This window comes from Chelonoidis abingdonii, chromosome 11, assembly GCF_003597395.2.
Source record: "Chelonoidis abingdonii isolate Lonesome George chromosome 11, CheloAbing_2.0, whole genome shotgun sequence".
NCBI lineage: Eukaryota > Metazoa > Chordata > Testudines > Testudinidae > Chelonoidis > Chelonoidis abingdonii.
The window spans coordinates 44406149-44433221 of record NC_133779.1 but is presented as its reverse complement, the minus strand read 5'-3'; the positions used below and the strand labels follow the sequence as shown (position 1 = coordinate 44433221).

The following is a 27073-nucleotide window of genomic DNA, read 5'->3' as shown; positions in this document are numbered from 1 at the left end:
CCCTGCCCTGCCTGGCTCCCCCTGGGACTGGCCCCCCCCGGGTGCCTGTTTGCAAGGAGCTCCGCGCCGGGACACCGGGTGCCTGGGAGCCCCACACCCGCACGTGCTGCCGGGGGCAAGTCCGCGAGTTCCGCGCGAGGGGTCGCGGGGAGCACCGGGCACCTGCCGCGGGGGCCGGAGCCGCACCAGGCTGGCCAGCAGGCCGCACAGACACTGAGCTGAGCAAGGAGGCTACGCGGCTTGGGCATGTGAAAAAGACAGAAATGTTCTTCTAGACAAGCCTGGAGCGGTACCACGTGCGGGAGGACAGAAGAGAGGAGGACCAGGGGTGACATATGAGAAACCACGGAGAAAGAGGACGCTGTCATGGAAACCGACTACAAGAGAATTACAGAACTGGAAATTCAATAAAACCAATGCCAAGTGCTTCACTTGGGAAGGGAAATTAAAATGCCCAGCTACAGAATGGGGACTAATGGCTAGGAGGCTGTGCTGCTGCAAAGGATCCGGGGCTTAGAATGGGTCACAATTTGAAGGTGAGTCAACAATGTGAAGCAGTTGCAAAAAGGCTGCTCCTATTCTGGGCTGCATTAACAAGAGGTAATTGTCCTGCTCTGCTCAGCACTGCCAAGGTCTCAGCTGGAGAACTGGGTCCAGTTCTAAGCACCACACTTCAGCAGAGATGGGGACAAATTGAAGAGAGTCCTGTGAGGAGCAACAAACCCAATCGAAGGTTTAAAAAAACGAGCCTAGGACAGAGGGAAGGTTGAAAACCGGGGCATGATCAGTCCTGAGGAAAGACGACTGAGGGAGGGACCTGAGAACAGCCTTCATATAGGTTAAGGCAGGAGTTCTCAAACTGAGGGGCACAACCCACAAGGTGGTTACATGAGGGTTGCCAGCTGTCAGCTCTGTGTGGCTGAGAGCCCCAAGCCCCCATTAAATTAAATTGCCGCTCCCCTCATTTTGAATTTATAAGGGGGGGTCACACTCAGAGTTTTGCTGTGTGAAAGGGGTCACCCATAAAAAAAAGTTTGAAAACCCCTGTGTTAAGGACTCTTATAAAGGGCTGGGAGTGGATGATGGGATGGGTCACTTGATGATTCCCTGTCTCTGAGGCATCTGGCATTGGCCACTGTGGAAAGACAGGATAATGAGCTAAATGGACCCTTGGTCTGCCCCAGTATGGCCGTTCTTATGTTCTTATCAGTTGTTCTCCACATCCACTGAAGGTAGGACAAGCAGTGATGGGCTTAATCCACTGCAAGGGAGATTTAGGTTCGCTAGGAAAATCTTCCTAACTGTCAGGGAGTTAAGCTCTGGAACAGGCATCCAAGGGGGGTTATGCAATCCCTGTGAGTGCGGAGCAGAGTTTGGAACAGGTTGGACAAACCCCTGTCAGGGATGGTCTAGGTTGCCTTGGTCCTGCCTCAGTGCAGGGGACTGGACTTGATGACTGTGTGAGGTCCCTTCCAGCCCCACATATCTATGGGTCTATGAAAGGAGCAAGAAATGTGGAAACCTTGAGTTGTGTCATGGACCATCTAATCTAATAATTCCCCCACCCATGGAACTGTGTGGCCCGCCCACCCCTGGGATTGGGTGTTCCACACTGGCCCCTCCTGCCTCACACTGCTCTCCTGTCTCCTGGCACTGGATGACCCATCCTGCCCCCCAGGTCCCGAATGCAATCCTGGATACCCTTGTAAGTGCCAGGTTTATAGCCTCAGCATCCCAAGCTCAGGGTCCACCAGCCCTGCACAGCGGCTGCCTGGCTCCTTGGCACTGCAGAGGGTTAGTGGAGCTGCCTGGCGCTGGCTGTGCGGGGGTGCCCAGATCCCTCCTTGCCCACCTCTCCCTGGGAAGCGAAGCCAGGCCCTGGTCACGGGGCACTGGGAACGGGTAGCTTGTGCGTTCTCACTGACACACAGGGCAGGGTGACGCACAGGAAGGTCTGGGAGCCAAGGGCAGCAGCTGTTGCTATCCCAACAGCAGGAACTTCAGGGAGAGGGAGAGCTGGTCATGGGGTGCAGAGCTCCACAGCTCCTGCCCCTGCAGAGACCCCACAGGGGCAGCACAGCCCCCGCCAAAGACCCCAATCCTGAGACCCTTTGGCAAGGAGATTGGGGAGGTTGCTGCAATGGCCTGCACCTGAGGGCCCTGCCATGCCCAGAGCGCTAGTGGTGCCCTGGGTCGCAGTGGTGCCTGTGCCTCAGTGGGTTTCAGGGGTGGGGACAAAGGGGATCCTTAGCAAGACCCCTAGCCGCCTCCCCATGCAGTGTTGCCTGTTTTGCCTGCTTGTTTCCTGGGGCTCCCAGCCAGCCCCAGAGGAAGCAGCCGGATTCTTTGTTTGTCGCGGCTGGGAGCGAAGAGGCAGCAGCAGCAGGAAACATCTGGTTTCCTCCTTGTCCGGTGAGAGCCAGGGATGGAGGGGCAGCAGCCATGGGGCGGTGTGTGTGTGTGTGTGTGTGCGCACACCTGACCTGGGAGGGGGAGGGTGTCCTGGCAGGCAGAGACCTCACAGGTACAGATGTGAAATGCCCGTGGGGTATGTGGGTCTCTCACACACACACACCCCACTGCAGCGCAGGGATGGGCCTGATGCCTCCAGCCCTGCTAGCTCCAAGTGGGGTGTGTGCAACCCCCGGCAGGGGGACTGAGTGGCTCAGGCATCATCCAGGGCAGCAATGGGGGAGGAGGGGAGCGCTCCATCAGCTGCAGCCTGGCCCCTCACCTGCCCCCAGGGCATCTCCGCAGGAATGTGCAGCTAATTAGCAGGAGACTCCCCCAGGGAGCCTGAGTAGCACTGAGCCCAGCCTCCCAGGCCAAAGGCAATGTCTCCTCCTGCAGCCTGGGACCCTCCCCTCACCCCTCTGGTAGGGAGCATGAGCACAGATCCCCCCCACCACACCAATTACTGTGCTCCCTTCTGAGCCCTCCAGCCACAGTCATTCCTGCAGCTCCCCTGCCTGCCTTGTGGGGCCCAGTCAGAGCAGGGGGAATCTCCCAGCGCCAGGTAAAGGGACTTCCCCTCCTTGCTGAGGTATTGCTGACTCACTGAAGCCCCAGTCAGGGTCTGGCCCTGCTGCGCCAGGTGCTGCACACGCAGCAGGAGACAGTCCCTGTCCAGAGAGCTAAGGGCATGGCCTAAAGTCCTGCTGGCTCTTGGCTCTATTCCTCCATCCCCACAAGCTTTGAGCCACCAGCACCCAGGGATGAGCCTATTGGCCCTGGGGCAGAGGCTGTATATGAAGAGATTGGGGGGCTTGGATGGAACAACTCCCCCCAGCAGGACTGGGCCTAGAGTGACCAGATGAGAGGAAGAAAATATCGGGACACATGGTGGGGGGGTCGCTGGCGGAGCAAAGCAACACAGAGTCCTGTGAAATATCAGGACAAATTGCGTCCCGACCAAAGATCAGTTGAGATGCGGGACAAACGCCTGAACATCAGGACGTCTGGTCACCCTAACTGGGCTGCAGCTTGAGTGCCCTGGCCATGCTCAGGGAAGGGACAGAGGCCTAGGAGGGAGCAGGGAGCCGGAGCCACAGCCAGGGCCTGCCCCATACTCTCTGTTGCCAGCTGATAGCTGCCTGGGACCTCTGCTACCCCGTCACCAGCCCCTGTGTAGGGGTCAGGTTGCTGATGTCGCCATAACCGCCATTCCAACAGCTCCCCCCAGCCCCGGACCTTGGCTCAGCCCAGGCTTCTGACAAACCAAACCCGGGGGAGCGCGTCCCGGAGAGCAGCCTAGGGCCAGAGAACCTCTGCCCAGGCCTGGAACTGACACGGGGCTGCCCCTTCCCTGGCCAGGGGGCTCTGCTGGTGGGCCCAATTCGCCCCCGAGATAGGAGAGCAGGGGCCTGCGTCAGTGACACCCCCCAGCATTGCTCCTGCCCTGGGGCCTGCAGCACCCACTGGGCCTAGACTGGAGTCCCTGCCCCCTCTCCCAGGCACCATGGCCCCAGCCCAGGCAGGGAGAGGGAGTGTTGGATCTCTGCTCTCTTCCCCCTCAGCTTCGAGGCCAAGTAAGAAGCCTGAGAGTAGGGGAAGTGAGCCAATCCCCAAGGGAGCTGCAGAGAGGCCCAAGGCCCCTGGCTGAGCTGTGTAGATTCGGGGGGCGGGGAGGGTCAGCTCCAGCCAGGTAGGGACACCCCAGCTACCTGGAGAGGCCAGGAACCAGGTGGGCTCTGCTGCAACAGCACCATGATCCGAAGGCTCCTGGGCTCAGCCTAGTGTCTGACAGCAGCTTAGGGCCTGGCAGTCTCCTGGACTCACCCTGCACAGGGAGAGGCTCCCATCTGCCCCTGTGGGCCAGGAATATGGCAGGGCTCGGGAATGTGCTGGCAGGAAGGGGGTGGGAAGGTGCCTTTGTTCTCCTGCCAAGTGCTGGCACAGGAGCCTGAGTAAATGCTTTGCCTCCTGGAAGAAGCTAGCATAGCAGCATCTTGTGGGCCCGGCCCAGCAGCTGGAGCAAAGCAGAACCAGGGACAGTGAGCGACATGCTCCTGAACAGGGCGGGTGCCTGGCCAGGGCAGGGAGATGGGGATCGGTCCCTCCTAGCCAATGGCCACGCCTCTGCCCCACCAGAAAGGCTCTGGAGTCATTATCCTGTGGCCCTGGAGGGACCCAGCCCCTGGGGCCAGCCGGGCACTCCTTTCGCCTGGATAAACGCAGAGGGCAGAGGCTCTGGGGAGCGACAGCTCAGCCCTGAGGGAATGGGCTCTCCAGGCGATTGGGAATGCTCGGCCCACCCTCTGCCAGCTGCAGCTGTGACCCACTTGGAGACGCTGCACATACGCACCAGCCTAAACCCCTGCTGGAGCCAGGGCCTGCACCTACCTGCCTGGTCCTGCTGGGCTCTTCCTCACCTTGCAGGTCTAGACAGACACCATCAGCACATTCCCACTCCCTGTAGCTGGGCAAAGGGGGGCTGCCAGGCTCTACTGAGCAGGAGACCCACTCCCCTCCCGCCACTGAGTCACAGCCTGTCTGGGCTGTTCCAGGCAGACAGACCCTTTGTTCAGCAGGCCTGGTTCAGTCAGCCCCCCCCTCGCCCCCTCTGACTCCAAGGGGAGAGGCAGGTTCAGCCTTAGGCTGCCATTTGCAAAGAACCTGACTTCCAGGAGGCTGCCCACCGGCTGCTCCCATCCCAGCCCCTCTGGAACAGACTGTTAATCGAGTGGGGTGAGTGCCTGTGATCACTGCAGGTGGGGTAGCAGACACAGGTGCAGCCAAGGCCTGGGGCCACACACTGAGTCAGCAGCAGCCAGCAGGGCTCAGCTGTTCCCCGCTCCCCTCAGGCAGTCAGTGTGATTTGGCTCCCGGCTGGGGAATGGTTTCAGTGCTGTTTATGGTACACAGCGTCTCTGCTACACCCCTAGGGTGACCCTACAGCCCATTCTGGCTGGGACAGTCACATCTTTAAGCCTGTCTCAGCCATCCTGCCTTCTCTGGCAAAAGTGGGGTGTGGCGGAACACATGGGGGGGGGGAGCAAATCCAGCCCTGCCAGGGAGGAGGCAGCGCTCGAGTGACTCCGCAGAGATGCCAGCCCCAGCCTCGGACAGTAGGCAAGCTGGGCTCAAGCAATCGGCTCCGGCCAGCCCCGTGTGGGGAGAGGAGCTCCGGCCAGCCCCACATGGTGACCAATTTCCCCTTGGGGAGATATGGTCGCCCTGTACACATGCTTTGCAGAGGCTGGTAACAAGGAAGAGAGATGTCCCTAGAAGAGAACTGGAGGTGGGAGGGAGCTAGGACTGCCCGTGGGTTTGGCAGCAGGTGGCTCCGGGTGCCGACGGGATCGTAAACATCACAAGCTTGGAGCCAGAGACAGGGCAGCCAGTCCTTGCTCCTGGGGAGGCGCTGGCTCTTGGGAAAATCCCACTCATAAGGATTCCACCGCCCAGGGCCCCGCCTGCCTCCCAGGCAGGAGTGCAAGGTCTCTTACAGAACAAACAGCAGGCACTGGATTCCCCCAGAATGCAATTAATTGCAGCCGAGAGGCAGTGCCCTCCGCTGACCCCTCTCCTCCCATGGAATGAGCTGTTCCCTGGGGGCTGGAGGATTCAGGGGGGGCAGGCAGAGCAGCCTGGGGTTTGCAGGGCGACAGAAGGCGGCACCACCCAGCGGCCTTAGCCAGTGCTGCCCATGTGTTCAACGACCATGTTTTCTGTCTCATCTCCTGGGCACGCAGAATTGCCAATACCACAGTGCCTCCTGCTGGACACTGCTGGGCATTGCACAGGGCGAAGCCACCACACTCAGCCATCTGCTGCCGTCCTGCCGTAGGGAGCTGGGCCCTGGGCAAGGGGAGCAGATGTGCCCACAGCCACCGAGGCCAAGGAACCCACAGGAGCTGCTGACCAGAGGTTACAAAGAGCGTTTTATTGGGTGTCCCAGAGTCCAGGGCAGGCTGGATGGGAGGGGCCATCAATTCCTCTTCTTGCCTTTGCCAATGGCCTTGGCGGGCGCCGCCATGGGTGCTGCAGACTGGTAGAGCGTAGAGGAAATCTTGTTGATGTAGTAGAGGCCAATCATGGAGAAGATGAAGCTGGGAGGAGAGAGGAGGACAGGCCAGTCAGCACCATCCCTTGCCCATACCTGCTCCCCACATGAGCTCTCTCTGGGCCTGGAGCCAAGCTCCAGCTATTAGAGACCAGGCTGGGGGTGGCTTACCCCTCCTCCAGCTACTGCGGGGTACTGCCCCCTTCCTCTGAAGCAGCTGGCACTGGTCTGGTGGAGACAGAATCCTGGGCATGATGGACCAGGAGCAGAGCCAAACATGAAATTCTGTGCTTTGTTACCAGCCGGGGAATGACCCTGCCATCCCTGCGACCCCTCACCTGGCACAGTGGCAGCCCCACCAGCCCCATGCCCAGCCGGGGAGCAACCCTGCTGGCCCCACACCAGCTGGGGAAAGGAGCTCTGTAAGGCCCCGCAGGTCTCTTCAGCCCTGACGGCACCTTCTTAGAGCAAGGGCTGGATGTTAGTGCTCCCCAGGGCAATGTCCTCCCCCTACTCTGAGACCTGAGGGGACCTGTTCCCTGCTACCGCACCGGGATGGGCTTTCTACATACCAGGTGGTCACACACACTCTGTGGATGAGGCCTGATGCAAAGAGAGCGAGTAAGAGACAGACGAGGACTGGAGAAGAGAGAAGGGGAGAAATTGAGTGGCAGTGAGTGTCTGCCCTGGGCATGCTGCATTGGCAAGCCAGCCTCCCACGGGGGGGGAGCAGCATGTGGGAACCCCAGAGCAGGGTTAGGTTCCGACTGGGAGTGCAGTGTTAGGCGGATTTTCCCAGGGCAGGGCTGGGGTCCCAAAGGGGGAGGGGGGAAGTGTGTCTGCTCAGTGCGGCACTGGACTCTCAACACGGCAACTCTGCAGATCCAGGGTCTCAGGAATAATCAGACCCCTGCCCCCCACAATCCCTTTGGGTCTTGCTGTTTCTTTTAATTACCTGGGAGCTACAAATGTGATCCATGTCCCCCGCCCCCCAGGCACGGCTGGGCACTTACTCTCTGGGAATATTTTGGCTTGGAACCCTTTGCCGAAGACCAAACTCTCCAGGTTGTTGAATGCCTGCAGCCAGAGTTAAGGAAAGAAAGGAAGGAAGGGAGGCAACTGCCACTGGGGAGACAGTACAGGGTCTGCCCCAGCTCAGGTCTCCCCGCAACACCCCAAAGGATACGGTGAGGGAGAAGATGAAGAGGGCGGATCCCAGCAGCCCGCCCTGGATGGTCAGCCACTCAGTGGAGGCCAGCTGCTTGCTGTACATCTGCATCCCGGTGAAGAGCAGCAGGGAGAGAAGCGAGGAGAGCGCCAGGGATGTGCCTGTGCCCACGGCTGGGGACAGAGCAAGAACCACGCAGTGAGGCGCTGGGCCACTGCCGGGCCCTCCCCAGCAACCTGCGGCCACTCCTGTGGGGCTGCTGCAGCTCCGGGCCGGCTCACGCTGCTGTGTGATGGGCCATGCAGTGCCCAGGCACCAGGGTGATGGGCACCACATGAACTGTGTGCTGTGCAGCAGCCCTGCCCCTCATGCCTGGGGATCCAGGTGCCAGCAGCCCCGTGTGAGTGGGGGGGGGGCACTATGGGCACAAAGCGTCGGGGTGGTCCCTGCGCACCTCCCATGGCAGCCCCCCCCAACCTGAGGCACCTCACCTCCCCCACCCTGCCTCCCTGAGGCACCTCTCCTCCACCCACCAGGGCACCCCCAGCCCTCCCACCTGGGGCACCTCACCCCCTGCCCTGCTCCCCAAGGGTACCTCCCTTGTTGGGCACCCCCAGCCCCCCACCTGGGGCACCTCACACACCCCCTGCCCCCTGGGGTACCTCCCCCTGCCCCACCAGGGCATCCCATTGCCCCCTGGGGTACCTCCCCCCACCCATGGGGCACCTACCCCCTGCTCTGCCCCCTGAAGCACCTCCCTGCTGGCAACCTCAGCCCTCAGGGTCTCCACCCAACAGCCAGGGCACCGCCAGCCCCCTCCTCCAGCGTCACCTCACTCTCCTGGCCCCCTGCGGCACCTCCGCCCCAGCCTGGGCGACCTCACGCCTGCCCTGCCCACCCAGGCACCTTCCCTGGGGCACCGCAGCCCCCTCTCCTAGCGGCCCTCACCCCCTGCCCCCTGGGAACCTCCGCCACCCTGGGGCACCTCACACCCCCCTGCCCCTTGGGGCTCCTACCGCGGACTCAATGCCGCCCAAGCACTCCCCTGGGGGGCACCGCCAGCCCCTCCTCTAGGGCACCTCACCCCCTCCTGCCCCCTGGGCGACCTCCGCCCACTGGGGCACCTCACCCCTACCTCCCCCTGCTCCCACTGTGCCACCCGCCCTGCCCCCCAACAGGCACTCCCCTGGGGGGCCCGCCAGCCCCCTTCCTAGCCTAGGCACCTCACACCCCCCTGCCCCATCGGGGTACTCCCCGACAAGCAGGGGCAACCAAGCACCCCCCCAAGGACACCACCCCCCCCGGCGGCCTGCCCCGGAGGGCACCTCCCTTGGGGCACCCCCATCCCCCCTCCTCGGGCACGTCCCCAAGGGGTACCCCCCGCCAGGGCACCACGTGCCCCCGGGGCACCCCCCCGTTACCCATGACGCCCCGCGAGGTGCCGCCGCCGACCCGTCCGCGCTAAGACCAGACACGCCGACCCCGCTTTCCGCGCACGCGCCGCCAACCCGGCGCGGAGAGGCGAACTGCGCACGCGCCAGGCCGAGGCAACTGGGGAAGGGACGCGGCAGTGAGCGACTGGTGTCTTTCGCGCATGCGCAGCCTCTACGGTGTTCGAGCGATCGCCGAGTCCGCCTGGCGGCCGAGAAGAGACTAGAGAACCCGCTTTGCGCTTCCGTGGGCATGCGCAGAGCCTTGCAATGCAGCGCCCCCTGGAGGTTGGGCGTAGACATTGCCGTTATTCTATAGGGCCCCTATTCTCCTGGGCTGGCAGGGGCTCCCACCCCTTCGGCCCTTATGGGCATAGGCGCTGGAACTGGGGGGGCTGCTGCACCTCCCATGGCTTGAAGGGGTTCCATCATATCCAGGGTTTAGTTTGGTTCAATGGCTCTCAGCGTCCCCACTGTACAAATTGTTCCAGCCCCATGCTCTTGGGGGGTGGGGGCAGCCTGTGCCCACTGGGGCGCAGTACGGACAGACATAGACCAAGGGGTGGACAGACGGGTGGACACAGAGACCTGTCTGCACTAGCCATGGTGGTGGAGGGGGGCACAGCAGTGGGGCTGGGAGCAGAGGGCCTAGGAGCGGCAGATCACATGCCTAGTGCCTCCCACGCTGTGGCCGATGCCCTTGGCACCAAAGTGGTTTTCACCAACTCCCCATCCTCTCCCCTTACCCCACTTCTCTCCTTTGGGCCCTTTCTCAGGGTCTGGGCGTTAACTGCTGCACTAAGAGGCCCATTAGGGCTCCCTGTTGACTCAGGCCTCACTGTTCTAGCAGTGCCCCAGGGTGCTGGCCTCTTCCAGCCCAGATAACTCGGCTAGAACATGGAGCTTCTGCTGTGATGTCTGGACCCCAGAGCGTGCCTCAGTTTTTCAATCCTCTCCTTGCCAGGCCTATGCTGCCAGCCACAGGTTTTTTCCCTTCTGCTCTGGCTCTGCCCAGCCCTGGGCTGGACAGACACACAGCCCAGCAGCTGCTGGCTGCTTGGCAGCCTCTAGGCCATGTCCACATTAGCAAACTGTGTGTTTAGCTCGTGTCACATTCACAGTGCGGACGGGCAGTGAGTGAGTCGAGATAAACCCTAGGGGGAGCCCAGGGCTAGCACCAGGGGTTAAAACACACCTTTTCCCTGGGGAAGACAAGGCTTGTGAAATCAAGAGAGCTGAGGTGGGGAAGGGAATATCTTTTACTGGACCATAGTCTGTGGGTGAGAGACAAGCTTCCCAGCTCCACAGAGCTCTTCTGCAGGTCTGGAGAACAAATCAGACGGGCTCCCAGCAAGAGTCCCCATTCAACACAACCCCCATGACAGCAGGCACTAACCAGTGGCTGCGCTGGCAGCCGAACTCTCCTCTCTGTTGAGATCCCCAGCAGAGCTGGGCGGATAGGGGAGCCTGGCTCCCAGACCAGCGCTCAGATCATACGTCCGGGTAGCGGAGTCTCGGAACATACAATGGCAGGAGTGTGGACCATGGCAGGGAGGGGATTTCACGGTGCCCCAGAGCCCCAAAGGGATTGTAGGGCCAACAGCTCTACAGCTGGGAATGGCCCTGAGCTGAGGGGGGTGGGTGTCCTAGCGCTGGGGTGTCTGAGGCTCGGCTAGTAACCCCAGCCAGGTTGCCTCTGCCCCGCTCTCCCCTCCCCGGCACTGGCTGCTGCCCCCTGGCACATGAGGAGCAGCCATGTGAGGAGTGGGGCAGCGCTGCCCTGAGGGCACCAGCCCCTCTCCTCTGTCTGCATGTGCAGGGGGGCAACCCTGCCTCCCCGGTGCCAGCCGCTCCCCCTGGTGCCGGCCCATCTCCTCTGTCTTCAAGTGCAAGGGGGCAACCCTGTCCCCCTGGTGCCAGCCCCTCGCCCCTCCCCAGAGCCAGCCCCTCTCCTCTGTCTGCAGATGCAGGGGGGCAACCCTGCCCCCTGGTACCAGCCCCTCGTTCTCCTCCCCCCAGTGCCAGCCCCTCTCCTCTGTCTGCAGGTGTAGGGGGGCAACCCTGGTCCCCCCCCGGTGCCAGCCCCTTGCTCCCCCCCGGTGCCAGCCCCCCTCCTCTGTCTGCAGGTGCAGAGGAGCAACCCTGCCCCCCCCAGTGCCAGCCCCTCGCTCCCCTCAGAGCCATCCCCTCTCCTCTGTCTGCAGGTGCAGGGGGCAACCCTGCCCCCCCGTGCCAGCCCCTCCCCCCGGTGCCAGCCCCTCCCCTCTGTCTGCAAGTGCAGAGGGGCAACCCTGCCCCACCCCCGTGCCAGCCCCTCGCTCCCCTCAGAGCCAGCCCCTCTCCTCTGTCTGCAGGTGCAGGGGGGCAACCCTGCCTCCCTTCGGTGCCAGCCCCTCGCCCCTACCCCCACCGCGCTCCCCCCAGGCCGGAGCTGGACCCGGGAGCATGCGCACCGCTCCCTGCCTCAGCTCGGCTCTTCCGTGCGCCCTCCCCGCCGCAGACTGGGGTGTTCGCCGCCGCCGCCCTGCCGTCGGGACCGGAGCCGGGCCGGGGGCGGCCCGGAGCCATGGCGGAGGGAGAGGAGCTGCAGACCTTCACCTCCATCATGGATGCGCTCGTCCGGATCAGTGTGAGAGGCTGGGGGCTGCCTGGGGGAGGAGAGCGGCTCTTCGGACCGGGGGGAGCACGCCTCGAGATGGGGGGTATGGGGTGTGCAATGCACGGGGGTGATCGGTGTGCAATGCACAGAGGTGACTGGTGTGCAATGCACGAGGGTGATCCGTGTGCATTGCACGGAAAATGAGGTGTACAGGGGCCAGGAGGATGATTGTACAGTGCAAAGGATAACGGGGTGTGCAATGCACGGGGATGACTGAGTGTGTAGTGTATGGGGGATGAGCGTGCAATGCATGGGGAAGGGTAGAGAGATGGTGGTGATGGAGGATGTGATGATGCTGGCATGGGATGGGGGTGAGCAGGAACCAGACCAGCTGCTTCTGGGAATGAGATGCTTGAATCCAGCAGCTGCCCTAGCCACTGCCCTGCCCCCGCTCCCTCCTCCCCAGCCTGGGCACTGCTGCCCCATCTCCCCAGTCGCCTCCATCCCTGCCCTGGACCCTCCTTCCCCAGGGGCTGAGAAGGATCCCGAGCATCCATGCAGATCTCAGTCTCCATGGCAACCCTATGCAGGAGCTCCCAGGGCTGGATGCCAGGCAGCAGCCACAGCCCAGTCCAGCTTCTGTCTCTGCCCTGCCCCCTTCTCCCCGTGCCCCTCCCTTCACCATCTTCCCTCCTCCTCCCCCCTCGCTTTGTGTCAGCTGCGCCCCTTCTCCGGAGGCAGACATGGCATCCAAGAGATACAGCAAGGTGAGTGCGGGCCCTGGCCAGCTGACAGCTCCTCCTCCCCGCCCCGCCACGGGGGTCTGGGAGCAGGGCGATTGTCTGGGCTTTGTAATCTGCCCCTCCGTGGCCAGGAGATGGATGGCCCTGGCAGGCTGCAGGCTCCGCGCTGGCTGCCTCAGTCCCCCGCTGTATTGTGCAGCTGCGGGTGTGTGTGTGTCTGCGGCATGCACTGAACAGGGCAGATGCACCTGGGACGTGCCGGCCACACAAGGGGTAGCAGCAGTCGAGCCAGGAGCAGAGGGTCCTTGAATGGGGCTTCGGGGCAGAGGGAGCTGTGTGGTTTGGGCGGGGTGGGGGAGCTCTTTCCCAGCTGGGGGAGTTGGCAGCTTGTGGGCTCCTCAGGACACAGCGTCTATTTGCTAGAGAGCCCGGCCAGGCAGAGCTGGGACTCAGGGCCTGCCCTGGGACTGGCCCCGGGGCCCGCACCAGGCCCTTCACTTGGTCGCTTTGGGCCATAAACAGAGCCAGGATTTCGCTCTTTGTGGGTTGGAACTTGGCGGGTTTGGGGGCTGGGTGGGCGATTGCAGCGCAAAGCAGCAGTGAACAGGCCCAGTGTGTGCAATGGGGAGGGGTAGCGGGGAGAGGGGAGAACCAAGGGCCAAACCCGGCTCCAGCTCACTGAACCCATGGGGAACTGGGGGCAGCAGCGTGTCTCAGACCCTCTAACGAAGCAGCAAATTCTGCCACCGTTCCAAATGCAAAGCACAGTGTGGAAACCACTTGACCCCCGTAGGCCCAGCCAGCCAGGTGCCCCAACTCCTTGGAAGCCTGGGTCAGACCAGAGCCCCATCCAGCTGTGTATCCAACCTCCTGCTGCCCAACCCTGGACTAGTCCAGCCCAGCATGCCAGAGGAAGCTCCCCCCCAACCCCAAATGCATCTCCTGCCTGGCCCGGCATGGGGAGCGCGGCAGGTGCTCAGGGCAGGCAGGCGTTGCTGCAGATGCGGTTCCCAGGGTCCTTCTGGAAAACGCCCTGAGCTCTGCTTCGAGGGCCGGGGAATGGAGAAGGAGCAGCCTGGGGAGCTGGGGTCAGCCCACGGGAGTGTGTGGCAGGGGTCTGGGACCATGCACCTAGCTGGGGGCTGGCTGGGCAGGTTCTGGAGCCAGCTGGGCACTTGCAGGGAACATGGCACCTCTCATTACCTGCTGAAAGCGTCCAGTTAGCAGCTGTTTCTGGAATGAGCGGCAGTGAGACTGGGGGGACGGGCAGGGGACCCCCCCCAGAGAGCGGCTGTAATACCTACCCAGCAAAGGCTCCCCCATACGGCTGCCAGCATGGAGCTCCCGGGTCAGGACTGAGCCCCAGCGCCCCCTCTGGTGGGGGAAAGGAAAGGCAGTTCCTAGGTGGACAGTTGTGGCCCTGCTGCTGGCTGCTCCCCTGGGGGGCTGACCATTCTCCTTGGCCCCTCTCCAGACCAGCATGAAGAACATGGAGCGGGAGCTGATCTGCCCTGTCTGCAAGGAGATGTACAAGCAGCCACTGGCCCTGCCCTGCATGCACAACATCTGCCACATCTGTGCCAGTGAGATCCTCGTGCAGCATGGCTACATCTGCTGCGACCCCAGTTCAGAGCCCACCTCTCCTGCCTCCACGCCGGCCACCCGCAGTCCCCGCATGGACCGCAGGGTCGTCCCCAAACCCGACCGCCTGGATCGGCTCCTCAAGTCAGGTCGGGACAAGGGCACATCCTGGGATCCCCAGCCCTGCCACAGGGGGACCCTGCTCCTAGGGTCTGGGGGATGCGGCTTCCACGTCCCCTGTACCCTAGAGTGCATTGGGAGCAGAAGGCTCCCGATCTCCCTTAGCAGAGTGGGAGGGGTCTGTGCAGTTTGGCACGGGGATTCACTGGGAAGCTCACTCAGGGGCCAGGAGGAGGAGGCGGCGGGGCCTGGGAGGGTAACCAGGCCTGTGCAAGGAGCAGAGGATGCAGGCACCCTGTGGCAGGGATGTGGGCCATGGCGGGGGGTGGCAGCCATGGCAGAGGGGTGGCTGGCGTGGCGGTGGGTGGCGAGGAGTGTGGCCATGGCAGGGGGCTGGCGGGGGGTGGCAGCCGTGGCAGGGGGGTGGTGGCCGTGGCAGGAAGTTGGCCGTGGCAGAACTGATGTCATGTGACAGGATTCTGGGTTCCCCCAGGATTTGGCACCTACCCGGGCCGGAAACGGGGGGCTGTGCACCCCCAGACCGTCAGCTTCCTGTGCCCGGCCTGCCAGCGGGACGTGGACCTGGGTGAGCGGGGCCTGGGCAGTCTGTTCCGGAACCTGACGCTGGAACGGATAGTGGAGCGGTACCGCCAGACCATCAACATCAGCACCACCATCATGTGCCAGTTCTGCAAACCCCCCCAGCTGGAGGCCACCAAGGGCTGCACCGAGTGCAAGTCGAGCTTCTGCAACGAGTGCTTCAAACTCTACCACCCCTGGGGCACCCAGAAGGCCCAGCATGAGCCCACGCCACCCACCCTCACCTTCCGGCCCAAGGTAGGGGCTGCCCAGGATGTCCCGGGCCAGGGTGCAGCTAGGCCTGGGTGTGAGCATTCCCCAGGCTGGGACCCTGGGGCATGGCTGGGGAGAGGTTTGGGTGCTAGGACTCCGTGGTGGAGGGGATGGTGTGTCTGGGCCCAACATCACCTGCCTTGTGCCCAGTGCAGGGACTAGCGGGCACCTGAACATGGCTCCGAGGTGAAAAGGCCTCTGGTCCCTGCTGCACGGGCGTCGGGGGGACACAGGGCAGGGCAGGTTCCATGCATGTTGTCCATCTGGAGGCTCTCAGGGCGGTGCCAGCCCCAGTGTCGCACCCATGTGGTGTCTCTGTGTGCTGGCAGGGGGCCTGATGCCAGGGACACTGGGTGGGGGCGCCGAGATTGGATGGGCATGAGGATGGAAGGGGGATGCTGAGGCAGCTGGGAGGGGAGGTGATCTCTGAATGGGGAGGCACCCGGGGCACTGGGTGGGGAGGGGGGCCAAGGGGGGCTGACCTGGGAGGGGGATGCTGACACACCCTGGCTGGGTGGGACGTGTTGGTTGGAAAGGGGAGCACTGACTGCTTTGCTGAATGTGGGGCTTGCTGCACAGGGTCTGATGTGTCCAGAGCACAAGGAGGAGGTGACTCACTACTGCAAGACCTGCCAGCGGCTGGTGTGCCAGTTGTGCCGCGTACGCCGTGCTCACGCCAGCCACAAGGTCACACCTGTGCTCAGTGCCTACCAGGCACTGCGGGTAAGGGATGCACCGGGGCTTCCCAGGCCAGAACTGGGGGGTGCACCTCTTGGTGGGCATGGACGGTGGGGATCTTTCTGCTGACACTTGGGGCATGGACAGGGTGGGGCGTGGGTCTTCATGGCAGAAATGGGCAGGTGCAGATGGGGGATTGGCAGGAAGGGAGGTCTGTCTGTCTGCCAGAGCTGGGGGACACAGGTGGGACGTACCCCGAGGGGGGAATCCCATTCCAGAGCTGCGGGGTGCAGACCAACAGGGCATGCACAGAGTGGGTGTCCAGTACCAGTGGTGGAGGGTGCAGACAGGGAATGCAGTGAGTGGGGTGCATGCAGTGGGGGATGCAGTGAACAGGGTGCATTCAGTGAACGGGGTCATGGTGTGGGAGATGCAGTGAGCGAGGTGTATGCAGTGCGGGATGCAGTGATTGGGGTGCATGTAGTGGGGGATGCAGTGAGCGAGGTGCATGCAGTGGGGATGCACTGAGCGGGATGCATACAGTGAATGGGGTGCATGCTGTGGGGGCAATGAGTGAGGTGTATGCAGTGGGGGATGCAGTGAGTGGGGTGCATGCTGTGGGGGGCAGCAGTGGTAGGGTGCATGCAGTGAACGGCGTGCATGCTGTGGGGGGCAGTGAATGGGGTGCATGCAGTGAATGGGGTCATGCTGTGGGGGGGAAGCAGTGAGCAAGGTGTATGCAGTGGGGGGATGCAGTGAGCAGGGTGCATGTAGTGGCGGATGCAGTGAGCAAGGTGCATGCAGTTGGGGGATGCAGTGAGCAGTGGGGATGCAGGGGGGATGCAGCGAGCAGGGAGCAAGGTGCATGTCGTGGCGGATGCAGTGAGCAAGGTGCATGCAGTGGAGATGCAGTGAGCAGTGTGCATGCAGTGGGGATGCAGCGAGCAGGGTGCATGTAGTGGGGATGCAGTGAGTGAAGTGCATGTAGTGGGGGATGCAGTGAGCAAGGTGCATGCAGTTGGGGGATGCAGTGAGCAGCGTGCATGCAGTGGGGTGCAGGGTCAGGTTCCTTTGTAAACCCACCACCATCCTTGTAGACCGTTCATATTGGCCCAGGCCTGGGGCCCGACTTGTGCACACCTAGGTGGCTGGGTTCAGAGCCCCATCCCCCCCATGCACTGGACTGTGCGAGGTGAGTGGCCTGTGTGTCTCATTTGCCCACACTGCCCGTGTAGGAGAAGCTGACGAAGAGCCTCGCCTACATCCTGAGCAGCCAGGACACAGTGCAGTTGCAAATCGCGGAGCTGGAGGAGAGGGTGAAACACACTGAGGTGAGCGAGGGGCGCCAGCGAAGGGCACTGCCAGGGCTGGGGGAGGGGATGCTGCTTCACCCCTCTGGGGCGAGGGCAGGAGGTGTCCAGGCACAGTGCCACCATCCCCAGGGCACCTCCAGCTCCCCCAGGCCGGGTGCCAAAGCCCCAAGGCAGCAGGGCCCACGTGTGGTGACTCTGCTCTGGTTGGGCAGGTGAATGGGTCCCAGGCCAAGGAGGAGGTTTCCCAGCTGATACGAGGCCTGTGCACGGTGCTGGAGGAGAAGCAGGCGACCCTGCTGCAGGCCATCCAGGAGTCCCAGCAGGAGCGGCTGGCCAGCCTGCACCACCAGGTCCAGGAGCACCGGGCCATGCTGGAGAATTCGGGCATGGTGGGCTACACCCAGGAGGTGCTGAAGGAGACTGACCACCCCTGCTTTGTCCAGGCCGCCAAGCAGCTGCACAGCAGGTACCGTTCCGTCCGGGTGCCACAGGGGGTCTCTGGGACCGGGGATCTGGCTCATGCACTGTCCCCATCTCCCAGTGCAGTGGGACACATGCAGGAGGAGCCTGGCACCTCTGTGGGCTAGCGAGAGGGACGCCGGTGCGTGAGTAGCACGGACTTGGGGCACTGGTGGCATCGGGAGCCCCAACGCCTGAATCTCCTGTCGCTGCAGGATCGTCAGGGCCACAGACTCGCTGCAGAGCTTCCGGCCTGCTGCTACTTCGTCCTTCAGCCGCTTCCAGCTGGACCTCAGCCGAGAGATGAAGCTGCTCACGGACCTGACCTTTATCAAAGGTAAACGTGAAGGCTGGAGCCCTGCTGCAGAACCACCAGCGACCAGCCATAGGGGAGGAGCTCTGGGATGAGGGGGAGGAGCTTCCTCTGTGGCGTCCTGTAGGGGGAGGAGCTCTGTGCTGTGTGGGAGGGGTTTTGGACTGAGGGGAGGGGCTTCCTGTAGGGGGAGGAGCTCTGTCTGGAGGGGAGGGGCTCTGTGCTGTGTGGGAGGAGTTTTGGACTGAGGGGAGGGGCTTACTGTAGGGGAGGAGCTCTATGCAGAGGGGGAGGAGCTCCCTGCCTCACAGCTAGAGGGGGAGGAGCTCTGTTTGGATGGGGCGGAGCTCGCTGTCTGGCAGCCTGACCCCCACACCTCCCTTCTGTGTGGAGCTGGGTCAGGGGCTGGCAGCTGCTGGCGAGGGACCTCCAGGGGAAGTGGCCTCGTGGGCTCCCCCAAGCCTCCCACACTTTGAGTCCTGCCCCCAGATACCGCGTTGTCCTGCCCTGCCCAGGGTGCCCCTCCTGGCAGGAAGCTGCTCGCTCTGGGGCCAGGCAGGGCATGTGAAATACCAGGGAGGATCGGGGCTCCCTGTAGAGTCAGGAGACGGGTCCCCTGGCCCAGCAGTCCCCAGAGTCACCTGCAAACGGCCCCAGAGTCCATGGGGCTCGGCCAGCATCAGTCCCCACTCTGGGCTCCAGGCTCCCTGCAGGCAGGGCGGGGGCAGAGGGTAGGACGGTGGGGCCAGGGGCCTGCGCGGTGGGACTTGATGTGAGCAGACAGGACCAGGACCCTGTGTCAGATGCAGAAGGGTGAGTAGCCAGCCGGGCCAGGCTGGGCCAGGACTCCCTGCGGGGGAGCGCTCCCGTGGGCAGGGCGGGTGCCCTCCCCGACCGACAGGCGCCCACCCCGGCCCTGTCCTGCACCGGCTGGGGACTCTTTTCAGACTTGCTTCTACCTCTGTTTGTTTATAGGCTATGGCCACTGCTGAGTCGTCACTGAAGTACCCGAGGCAAGTCACGCTCCCGCCCCTAGAACTGCCCCTGCTTTCCCTGTGCCCAGCCCTGTGTCCTCATCCCCCTATCCGCCAGCCCATCCCCATCCCCCGCTTCTGTGCCCATCCCCCATCCGCTAGCCCATCCCCATCCCCCGCTTCTGTGCCATTCCCCATCCGCCACCCCAATCGCTCTGCGCCCATCCCCCACCTGCCAATTACCCATCGCTCTTGCCATCCCCTGGCCGCCACCCCCCATCACTCTGTGCCCATCTTCATCCCCGCCCATCTCCATCCCCGCTTCTGTGCCCATCCCCCATCCCCCACCCACATCGCTCTGTGCCCATCCCCCATCGCCAGCCATCCCCTCCCCCACTTCTGTGCCCATCCCCATGCCGCCCCCCTATCACTCTGTGCCATCCTCCATCCGCCAGCCCATCCCCATCCCCCGCTTCTGTGCCATTCCCCATCCGCCACCCCAATCGCTCGCGCCCATCCCCACCTGCCACTCCATTGCTCTGTGCCCGTCCCCTGGCACCCCCCCATCACTCTGTGCCCATCCTTTCATCCACCAGCCCATCCCATCCCCCACTTCTGTGCCCAGTCCCCACTATCCGCCACCCACATCAACTCTGTGCCCATCCCCCATCCCCCACCCCCTATCACTCTGTGCACGCCAGCCCATCCTCATCCACCCACTCTGTGCCCTTCCCATCTGCCAGCCCCATCCCCATCCCCTGGTTCTTTGCCATTCCCCACCACCACCCCAATCGCTCTGCCGCCCATCCTTCCACCTGCACTCCATCGCTCTTTGCCCATTCCACTGCCGCCACCCCCCATCCTCTGTGCCCAATCTTCATCCACCAGTCCCAGCTCCGCTTCTGTGCCATCCCCATCAGCCATCCCCATCGCTCTGTGCCCATCCCCTATCCGCCAGCCCATCCCCCGCTTCTGTGCCATCCCCCATCCCCCGCTTCTGTGCCATGAGCCATCCACCCCCCCATCACTCTGTGCCCATCTCCCATCCGCCAGCCCATCCCCATCGCCTGCTTCTGTGCCCATCCCCCAACTGCCACCCCCCATCACTCTGTGTCCGTCCTCCATCCGCCAACCCCATCGCTCTGTGCCCATCCGCCACCCCCCCATCCCTCTGTGCCCATCCCCCATCTGCCAGCCCATCCCCATCCCCCGCTTCTATGCCCTTCCCCCATCCTCCACCCCATCACTCTGTGCCCATCCCCCATCTGCCAGACCATCCCCATCCCCCGCTTCTGTGCCCATCCCCCATCCACCCCCCCATCACTCTGTGCCTATCCCTCATCCGCCAGCCCATCCCCATCTCCCGCTTCTGTGCCATTCCCCATCCGCCACCCCCATTGCTCTGTGCCCATCCCCCATCCGCCAGCCTATTCCCATCCCCTACTTCTGTGCTCATCCCCCATTCTCCACCCCCATCGCTCTGTGCCCATCCCCCATCTGCCAGCCCATCCCCCACTTCTATCCCCATCCCCGCATCCACCAGCCCATCCCCCAATCCGCCACCTCCCATCGGTCTGTGCCAATCCCCCCATCCGCCACCCCCATCCCTCTATGCTCATCTCTCCACCTCTCACTTCTGTGCCCATCCCTCCATTCTCCCCCCAATGCTCTGTGCTCATCCCTCACTTCCCACCCACCCTGTCCCTATTTCTCCCTCCCTGTGTCTCCATCTCCCACTATCCTTTTCCCATCCCTCCGACCTTCTCTGTCTCCTCTGTCCCAGCTCTCCACCCCTCACTGCCCAATCCCCCCCTCCATCCTCATCACGCTGTGCCCGGTTCCATCCCCAGCTCCATCCTTCAGTTCCCTGCTCCCCCTCATCCTCCCCTGTGTCTCCAGCCTCTGCTCCCTCCCCGCCTCTCTCCCCCCACTTGCACACAGCCCGTCTGGTCCCTGGAGCCTCTCAGCAGCTCGCCCCCCGTCTCCCTGACTCTGTCCCCTGGTGCCCACACAAGCTCTCGGCAGTCAGATTCTCCTAGCCTCCTGCTGGTTGTGCGTCCGTCCGTCCGTCCGGAATGCCCCCTCCCTGCATCTGGCCGCTCCCCTGCCCCCAGTGTGGGGCCTGCTCCCTCACGTCTGTGTCTCTCCCTGCAGCCCCCGAGGCGCCGGTGATCGACACGCAGCGCACCTACGCCTACGACCAGATCTTCCTGTGCTGGCGCCTGCCCCAGCACTCGCCGCCCGCCTGGCACTTCACCGTGGAGTACCGCAAGAGCGACACCAAGGCCAAGGCGCTCAAGCTGTGGCAGCGGTGCGAGGAGGTGCGGGGCACCAGCGCCCTGGTGGAGTACCTGGACACGGACAGCGTCTACGTGCTGAGAGTCAAGGGCTGTAACAAGGCCGGCTTCGGGGAGTACAGCGAAGACATCTACCTGCACACGCCGCCCGCACCAGGTGAGGGGGGAGCTACCTGCACACGCTGCCCGCACCAGGTGAGGGGGGATCTACCTGCACACGCCGCCCGCACCAGGTGAGGGGGGAGCTACCTGCACACGCTGCCCGCACCAGGTGAGGGGGGATCTACCTGCACACGCCGCCCGCACCAGGTGAGGGGGGAGCTACCTGCACACGCTGCCCGCACCAGGTGAGGGGGGATCTACCTGCACACGCCGCCCGCACCAGGTGAGGGGGGAGCTACCTGCACACACTGCCCGCACCAGGTGAGGGGGGATCTACCTGCACACGCCGCCCGCACCAGGTGAGGGGGGAGCTACCTGCACACGCCGCCCGCACCAGGTGAGGGGGGATCTACCTGCACACGCCGCCCGCACCAGGTGAGGGGGGAGCTACCTGCACACGCTGCCCGCACCAGGTGAGGGGGGATCTACCTGCACACGCCGCCCGCACCAGGTGAGGGGGGAGCTACCTGCACACGCTGCCCGCACCAGGTGAGGGGGGATCTACCTGCACACGCCGCCCGCACCAGGTGAGGGGGGAGCTACCTGCACACGCTGCCCGCACCAGGTGAGGGGGGATCTACCTGCACACGCCGCCCGCACCAGGTGAGGGGGGAGCTACCTGCACACACTGCCCGCACCAGGTGAGGGGGGATCTACCTGCACACGCCGCCCGCACCAGGTGAGGGGGGAGCTACCTGCACACGCCGCCCGCACCAGGTGAGGGGGGATCTACCTGCACACGCCGCCCGCACCAGGTGAGGGGGGAGCTACCTGCACACGCTGCCCGCACCAGGTGAGGGGGGATCTACCTGCACACGCCGCCCGCACCAGGTGAGGGGGGAGCTACCTGCACACGCTGCCCGCACCAGGTGAGGGGGGATCTACCTGCACACGCCGCCCGCACCAGGTGAGGGGGGAGCTACCTGCACACGCTGCCCGCACCAGGTGAGGGGGGATCTACCTGCACACGCCGCCCGCACCAGGTGAGGGGGGAGCTACCTGCACACGCCGCCCGCACCAGGTGAGGGGGGATCTACCTGCACACGCCGCCCGCACCAGGTGAGGGGGGATCTACCTGCACACGCCGCCCGCACCAGGTGAGGGGGGAGCTACCTGCACACGCCGCCCGCACCAGGTGAGGGGGGATCTACCTGCACACGCCGCCCGCACCAGGTGAGGGGGGAGCTACCTGCACACGCCGCCCGCACCAGGTGAGGGGGGATCTACCTGCACACGCCGCCCGCACCAGGTGAGGGGGGATCTACCTGCACACGCCGCCCGCACCAGGTGAGGGGGGAGCTACCTGCACACGCCGCCCGCACCAGGTGAGGGGGGATCTACCTGCACACGCCGCCCGCACCAGGTGAGGGGGGATCTACCTGCACACGCCGCCCGCACCAGGTGAAGGGGGAGCTACCTGCACACGCCGCCCGCACCAGGTGAGGGGGGATCTACCTGCACACACCGCCCGCACCAGGTGAGGGGGGGTCTACCCACACACGCTGCCAGCACCAGGTAATGGGGGATCTACCCGCACCAGATGAGGGAGGGTCTACCCGCACATGCAGCCCGCACCAGGTGAGGGGGCATCTACCCGCACACGCAGGCCGCACCAGGTAATGGGGGATCTACTTGCACATGCCACCCGCACCAGGTAATGGGAGATCTACCCGCACACGCCGCCAGCACCAGGTATGGGGGTATCTACCCGCACACACCACCCACACCAGGTAATGGGGGATCTACCCGCACCAGGTGAGGGAGGGTCTACCCGCACATGCAGCCCGCACCAGGTGAGGGGGCATCTACCCGCACATGCAGGCCGCACCAGGTAATGGGGGATCTACCCGCACATGCCGCCAGCACCAAGTATGGGAGTATCTACCCGCACACACCACCCGCACCAGGTAATAGGGGATCTACCCGCACATACCGCCCGCACCAGGTGAGGGGGGATCTACCCGCAAACACCGCTCACATCAGGTAATGGGTGATCTACTTGCACACGCCGCCCGCACCAGGTAATGAGGGATCTACCCACATATGCCACCCACACCAGGTAATAGGGGATCTATCTGCACATGCCATCTGCACCAGGTGAGGGGGGAACTACCCGCACACGCCACCCGCACCAGGTAATGGGGGATCTACCTGTACACGCCGCCCGCACCAGGTGAGGGGGGATCTACCTGCACACGCCGCCCACACCAGGTAATGGGGGATCTACCTGCACATACCGCCCGCACCAGGTGAGGGGGGAACTACCTGCACACGCAGCCTGCACCAGGTAAGGGAGGATCTACCTGCACACGCCACCAGCACCAGGTATGGAAGTATCTACCTGCACACGCCGCCCGCACCAGGTAATGAGGGATCGACCTGGACATGCCCCCCACACCAGGTAATAGGGGATCTACCTGCACACACCGCCCGCACCAGGTAATGGGGGTTCTACCCGCACACACTGCTTGCACCAGGTAATGGGGGATCTACCTGCACACGCCGCCCGCACCAGGTAATTGTGGATCTACCCGCACATGCCGCCCACACCAGGTGAGGGGAAATTCCCTCCTGTGCTGCCTACACCAGGTGAGGGGGGACCTACCTGCACACAACGCCTGCACCAGGTGAGGGGATATATATATATGAGGAGAGATTAATAAGACTGGGAATTTTCACCTTGGAAAAAAGATATCTAAGCAGGGATATGCTGGAGGTCTATAAAATCATGACTAATATGGAGAAAGTAAATAAGGAAGTGTTATTTACTCCTTCTCCTAACACAAGAACTAGGGGTCACCCAATGAAATTAATAGGCAGCAGATTTAAAACAAAGGAAGTATTTCTTCACACAACGCACAGTCAACCTGTGGAACTCCTTGCCAGGGGATGTTGTGAAGACCAAGACTATAACAGGGTTCAAAAAAGAACTAGATAAATTCATGGGGGATAGGTCCATCAATGGCTATGAGCCAGGCTGGGCAGGGATTATGTCCCTAGCCTCTGTTTGCCAGAAGCTGGGAAGGGTGACGGGGGATGGATCACTTGCTGATTCCCTGTTCTGTTCATTCCCTCTGGGGCACCTGGCACTGGCCACTGTCGGAAGACAGGACCCTGGGCTAGATGGACCTTTGGTATGACCCAGTAGGGCCATTCTTATGAGATTATAGGAGTCTCCTGTTTTCACAATATTTTTCTGACATTTTTTTAAATCAATCTTTCACTATATACTCTCTTCTGTCCCTCCACCTGCTTTAACTCAAATCTTGCATTTTTTCTAGGTGAAATAATGCAAACATTATTAAATGTATATCAAAGTCATTTTACAAAAGACTTTGATATACATTTAATCATCTGATGAGTCCCGCCCCAGAGATGGCTGCATTTCAGCACTGGGTTGCTATCTGGCTATCAGCCAGCTGCTGCACCCAAACCTAGAGGCACCTTGGCAAGCAGTCCCTGAGCACTGTTCCTCATGGCTGTTACCAGATGCCCCAACCCACGCGCTGGGGCTGTGATATGCCACAGGGATTAGGAAAGATGAGGACTCAGAAGCCAGCCTTAAACCTCAGTGTCTAGATGCTGTGGGAGCTGATGATCTTTAACCTCCTTCCCTCCCTTCTGTTTCCCAGAGGCTGGGAAGGGCGATGGGGGATGGATCACTTGCTGATTCCCTGTTCTGTTCATTCCCTCTGGGGCACCTGGCATCGGCCACTGTCGGAAAACAGGATACTGGGCTAGATGGACTTTGGTCTGACCCAGTAGGGCCATTCTTATTATACCCCTCACACCGCCCGTGCCAGGTGTGGGGGACCTACCTGCCCACACCTCCCACTGCACACATCTATGCCCTGCAGGTGGCGGGCTCTGGGCTAGCCCCGGGGATCTCCAGGGGATGCACCTTGGGAGTCGCCCAGCCCCAGAAGTGCAGTGAGCGTTCAGAGTCTGTGACTCACATGCACTCAACCCAGGGTTGTGGGACTCCCAGCTAGGGGGAAGCCCAGGCTGCTGCGCCCCTGAGGAGTCACACGTGCCCCCTGCATCCCCCCAGGAGAGGAGCCCGCAGAGGTGTGGGGCCGCCCCTTGTCTCTCAGCCTCTCCCCACTCTCTGTTCTCTCCTTCTCAGTCCTGAACTTCTTCCTCGACAACCGCTGGGGCTTCAACCGGGAGCGCCTGGCCATCAGCAAGGACCAGCGGGCCGTGCGCAGCGTGCCCGGTCTGCCCATGCTCTTCGCCGCCGAGCGCCTCATGACCAGCTGCCACCTCTCCATCGACATGCTCATCGGTGACATGGCCATCACGCAGGGCCGGAGTTACTGGGCCTGCTGCGTGGACCCCAGCTCCTATCTGGTCAAGGTGGGCGTGGGGCTGGAGAGCAAGCTGCAGGAATGGTTCCAGGGGCCGCAGGACGTGGTGAGCCCCAGGTGAGTGCAGGAGCTGGGCCAGCCATGCTGGGGGGAGGGGCAGGGCACGGCGACACCCCCAGGTCCCTGGGCCTCGGGCTGGAGCTCCCATATCACTGCCGGGCCCTTGGGCAGGTTCTCTGGAGCTCCCTCCCTCCGGTTCCTCATTGTAGCCCACACTCGGCTAAGCCCTTGGCCTGATTCCTGCTCCCCGAGGCAGGAGCCTGGGCGCTAACTGGCAGAGGGGCAGAGATTGGGGGGTTCAGCCCACTCTGAGTCTCCCATGCCCCAGGGGATGGGATCTTCTGGGGTGGCTCCATCTGTGCGTCCGTCCACACCATGCGCTCACACTCCCCCTCCGCCTCCCGCCGGGCAGGTACGACCCAGACAGCGGGCACGACAGTGGGGCGGAGGACGCCACCGTGGACGCGCCCCCCCCATACGCCTTCCTGACCATTGGTATGGGCAAGATCCTGCTGTCCCACGGCTCGGCCCTCACCTCCCGCGACCCCAGCGGCTGCACCATCCCCCTGCCCCCCCGCATCGGCATCTGCCTGGACTACGAGCGGGGCAAGGTGACCTTCTACGACGCCGTCTCCTTCCGCGGCCTGTGCGAGTGCGGTGTGGACTGCTCGGGCCCCGTCTGCCCGGCCTTCTGCTTCATCGGGGGCGGGGCCCTGCAGCTGCAGGAGCTGGTGGCCAGCAAGCAGGAGCGCAAAGTGACCATCGGGGGCCTCTCCAAGCTGGACTGAGCCGGCCCCTGGCGCACACCACCCAGGGCTCGACCTCAGGCCAGCTGCCGGCAGTGGGATTGTGTGCCACGGCCATGCGGCCGAGCGGAGCCGCCTGAGCCCTGCCCTCCGACCGGCGAGGGACTTCGGCTCTGGGGAGCACTGAGCTCCAGCCTGCAGGATTAACAAGGGGGCCACAGAGCTGGGGAGGAGAGCGAGGATCTGACATGGGGCCAGGCCTCAGCCCCCGGGCCCAGAGCACAGGCTGTAGTGACAGCAGAAGGGAGGCATAGGACAGACTCCTGCCAGCATGGAACCCAGCCTGAGCTGAGGCCTCGGGAGCCAGGAGAGCCCGGCTCTGCTCCCCCGCATCTCCATGCTGGGCTTGTGAATCCTTCCTGTTCTGTTGGATTGTGGGGGGAGGGTTTGGGCCAAGTTGCTCCCCTTCGCTCTCCCCCAAAAAACCTCTCCCCTTCCCCCTCAGCTCCTCCTGCCAATGTTTAACCTGGGAGTCTGAGCTGTGTGTGCTGAGGACACCGGGCAGAGCCTGGCAGTGCCCCAGAACCAGCCCCCATCCTGCCAGGGCCAGGGCGGGTGTCACGTTCCTAAGATCCTCCCTCCACATGGACCAGGGAGCAGCAGCCAGCCGCTGTGCCTGGGCCTGAGAGGGGTAGCTGGGGAGCTGCCTGAGCCTGCGGCGGGGGCAAGCTGGGCCCTGGGCTGGGGGAGGTTGGGCTGGGTAGGG

At 63.2% G+C, this 27073-nt stretch overlaps 2 protein-coding genes across 2 annotated transcripts; one reads left to right on the top strand and one right to left on the bottom strand.

The window, feature by feature from the left end:
• Positions 1 to 6364: 6364 nt before the first annotated feature.
• KRTCAP2 (keratinocyte associated protein 2) lies at positions 6365 to 9195 on the bottom strand. The gene is made up of 5 exons (XM_032789364.2): positions 9095 to 9195; positions 7692 to 7846; positions 7519 to 7582; positions 7078 to 7144; positions 6365 to 6551 (listed from the first exon to the last, which is right to left on the bottom strand). Exons 1-5 carry the CDS (start codon positions 9096 to 9098, stop codon positions 6431 to 6433), a joined length of 411 nt encoding a protein of 136 aa, XP_032645255.1. The 5' UTR covers positions 9099 to 9195; the 3' UTR covers positions 6365 to 6430.
• Positions 9196 to 11594: 2399 nt separating this feature from the next.
• On the top strand, positions 11595 to 26796 carry TRIM46 (tripartite motif containing 46). The gene is made up of 10 exons (XM_032789420.2): positions 11595 to 11732; positions 13920 to 14175; positions 14640 to 14983; positions 15578 to 15721; positions 16912 to 17007; positions 17202 to 17455; positions 17664 to 17785; positions 20890 to 21189; positions 25321 to 25618; positions 25974 to 26796. The coding sequence occupies exons 1-10, from the start codon at positions 11670 to 11672 to the stop codon at positions 26347 to 26349; spliced, it is 2253 nt and encodes a 750-aa protein (XP_032645311.1). The 5' UTR covers positions 11595 to 11669; the 3' UTR covers positions 26350 to 26796.
• The last annotated feature ends 277 nt before the right edge of the window (positions 26797 to 27073 follow it).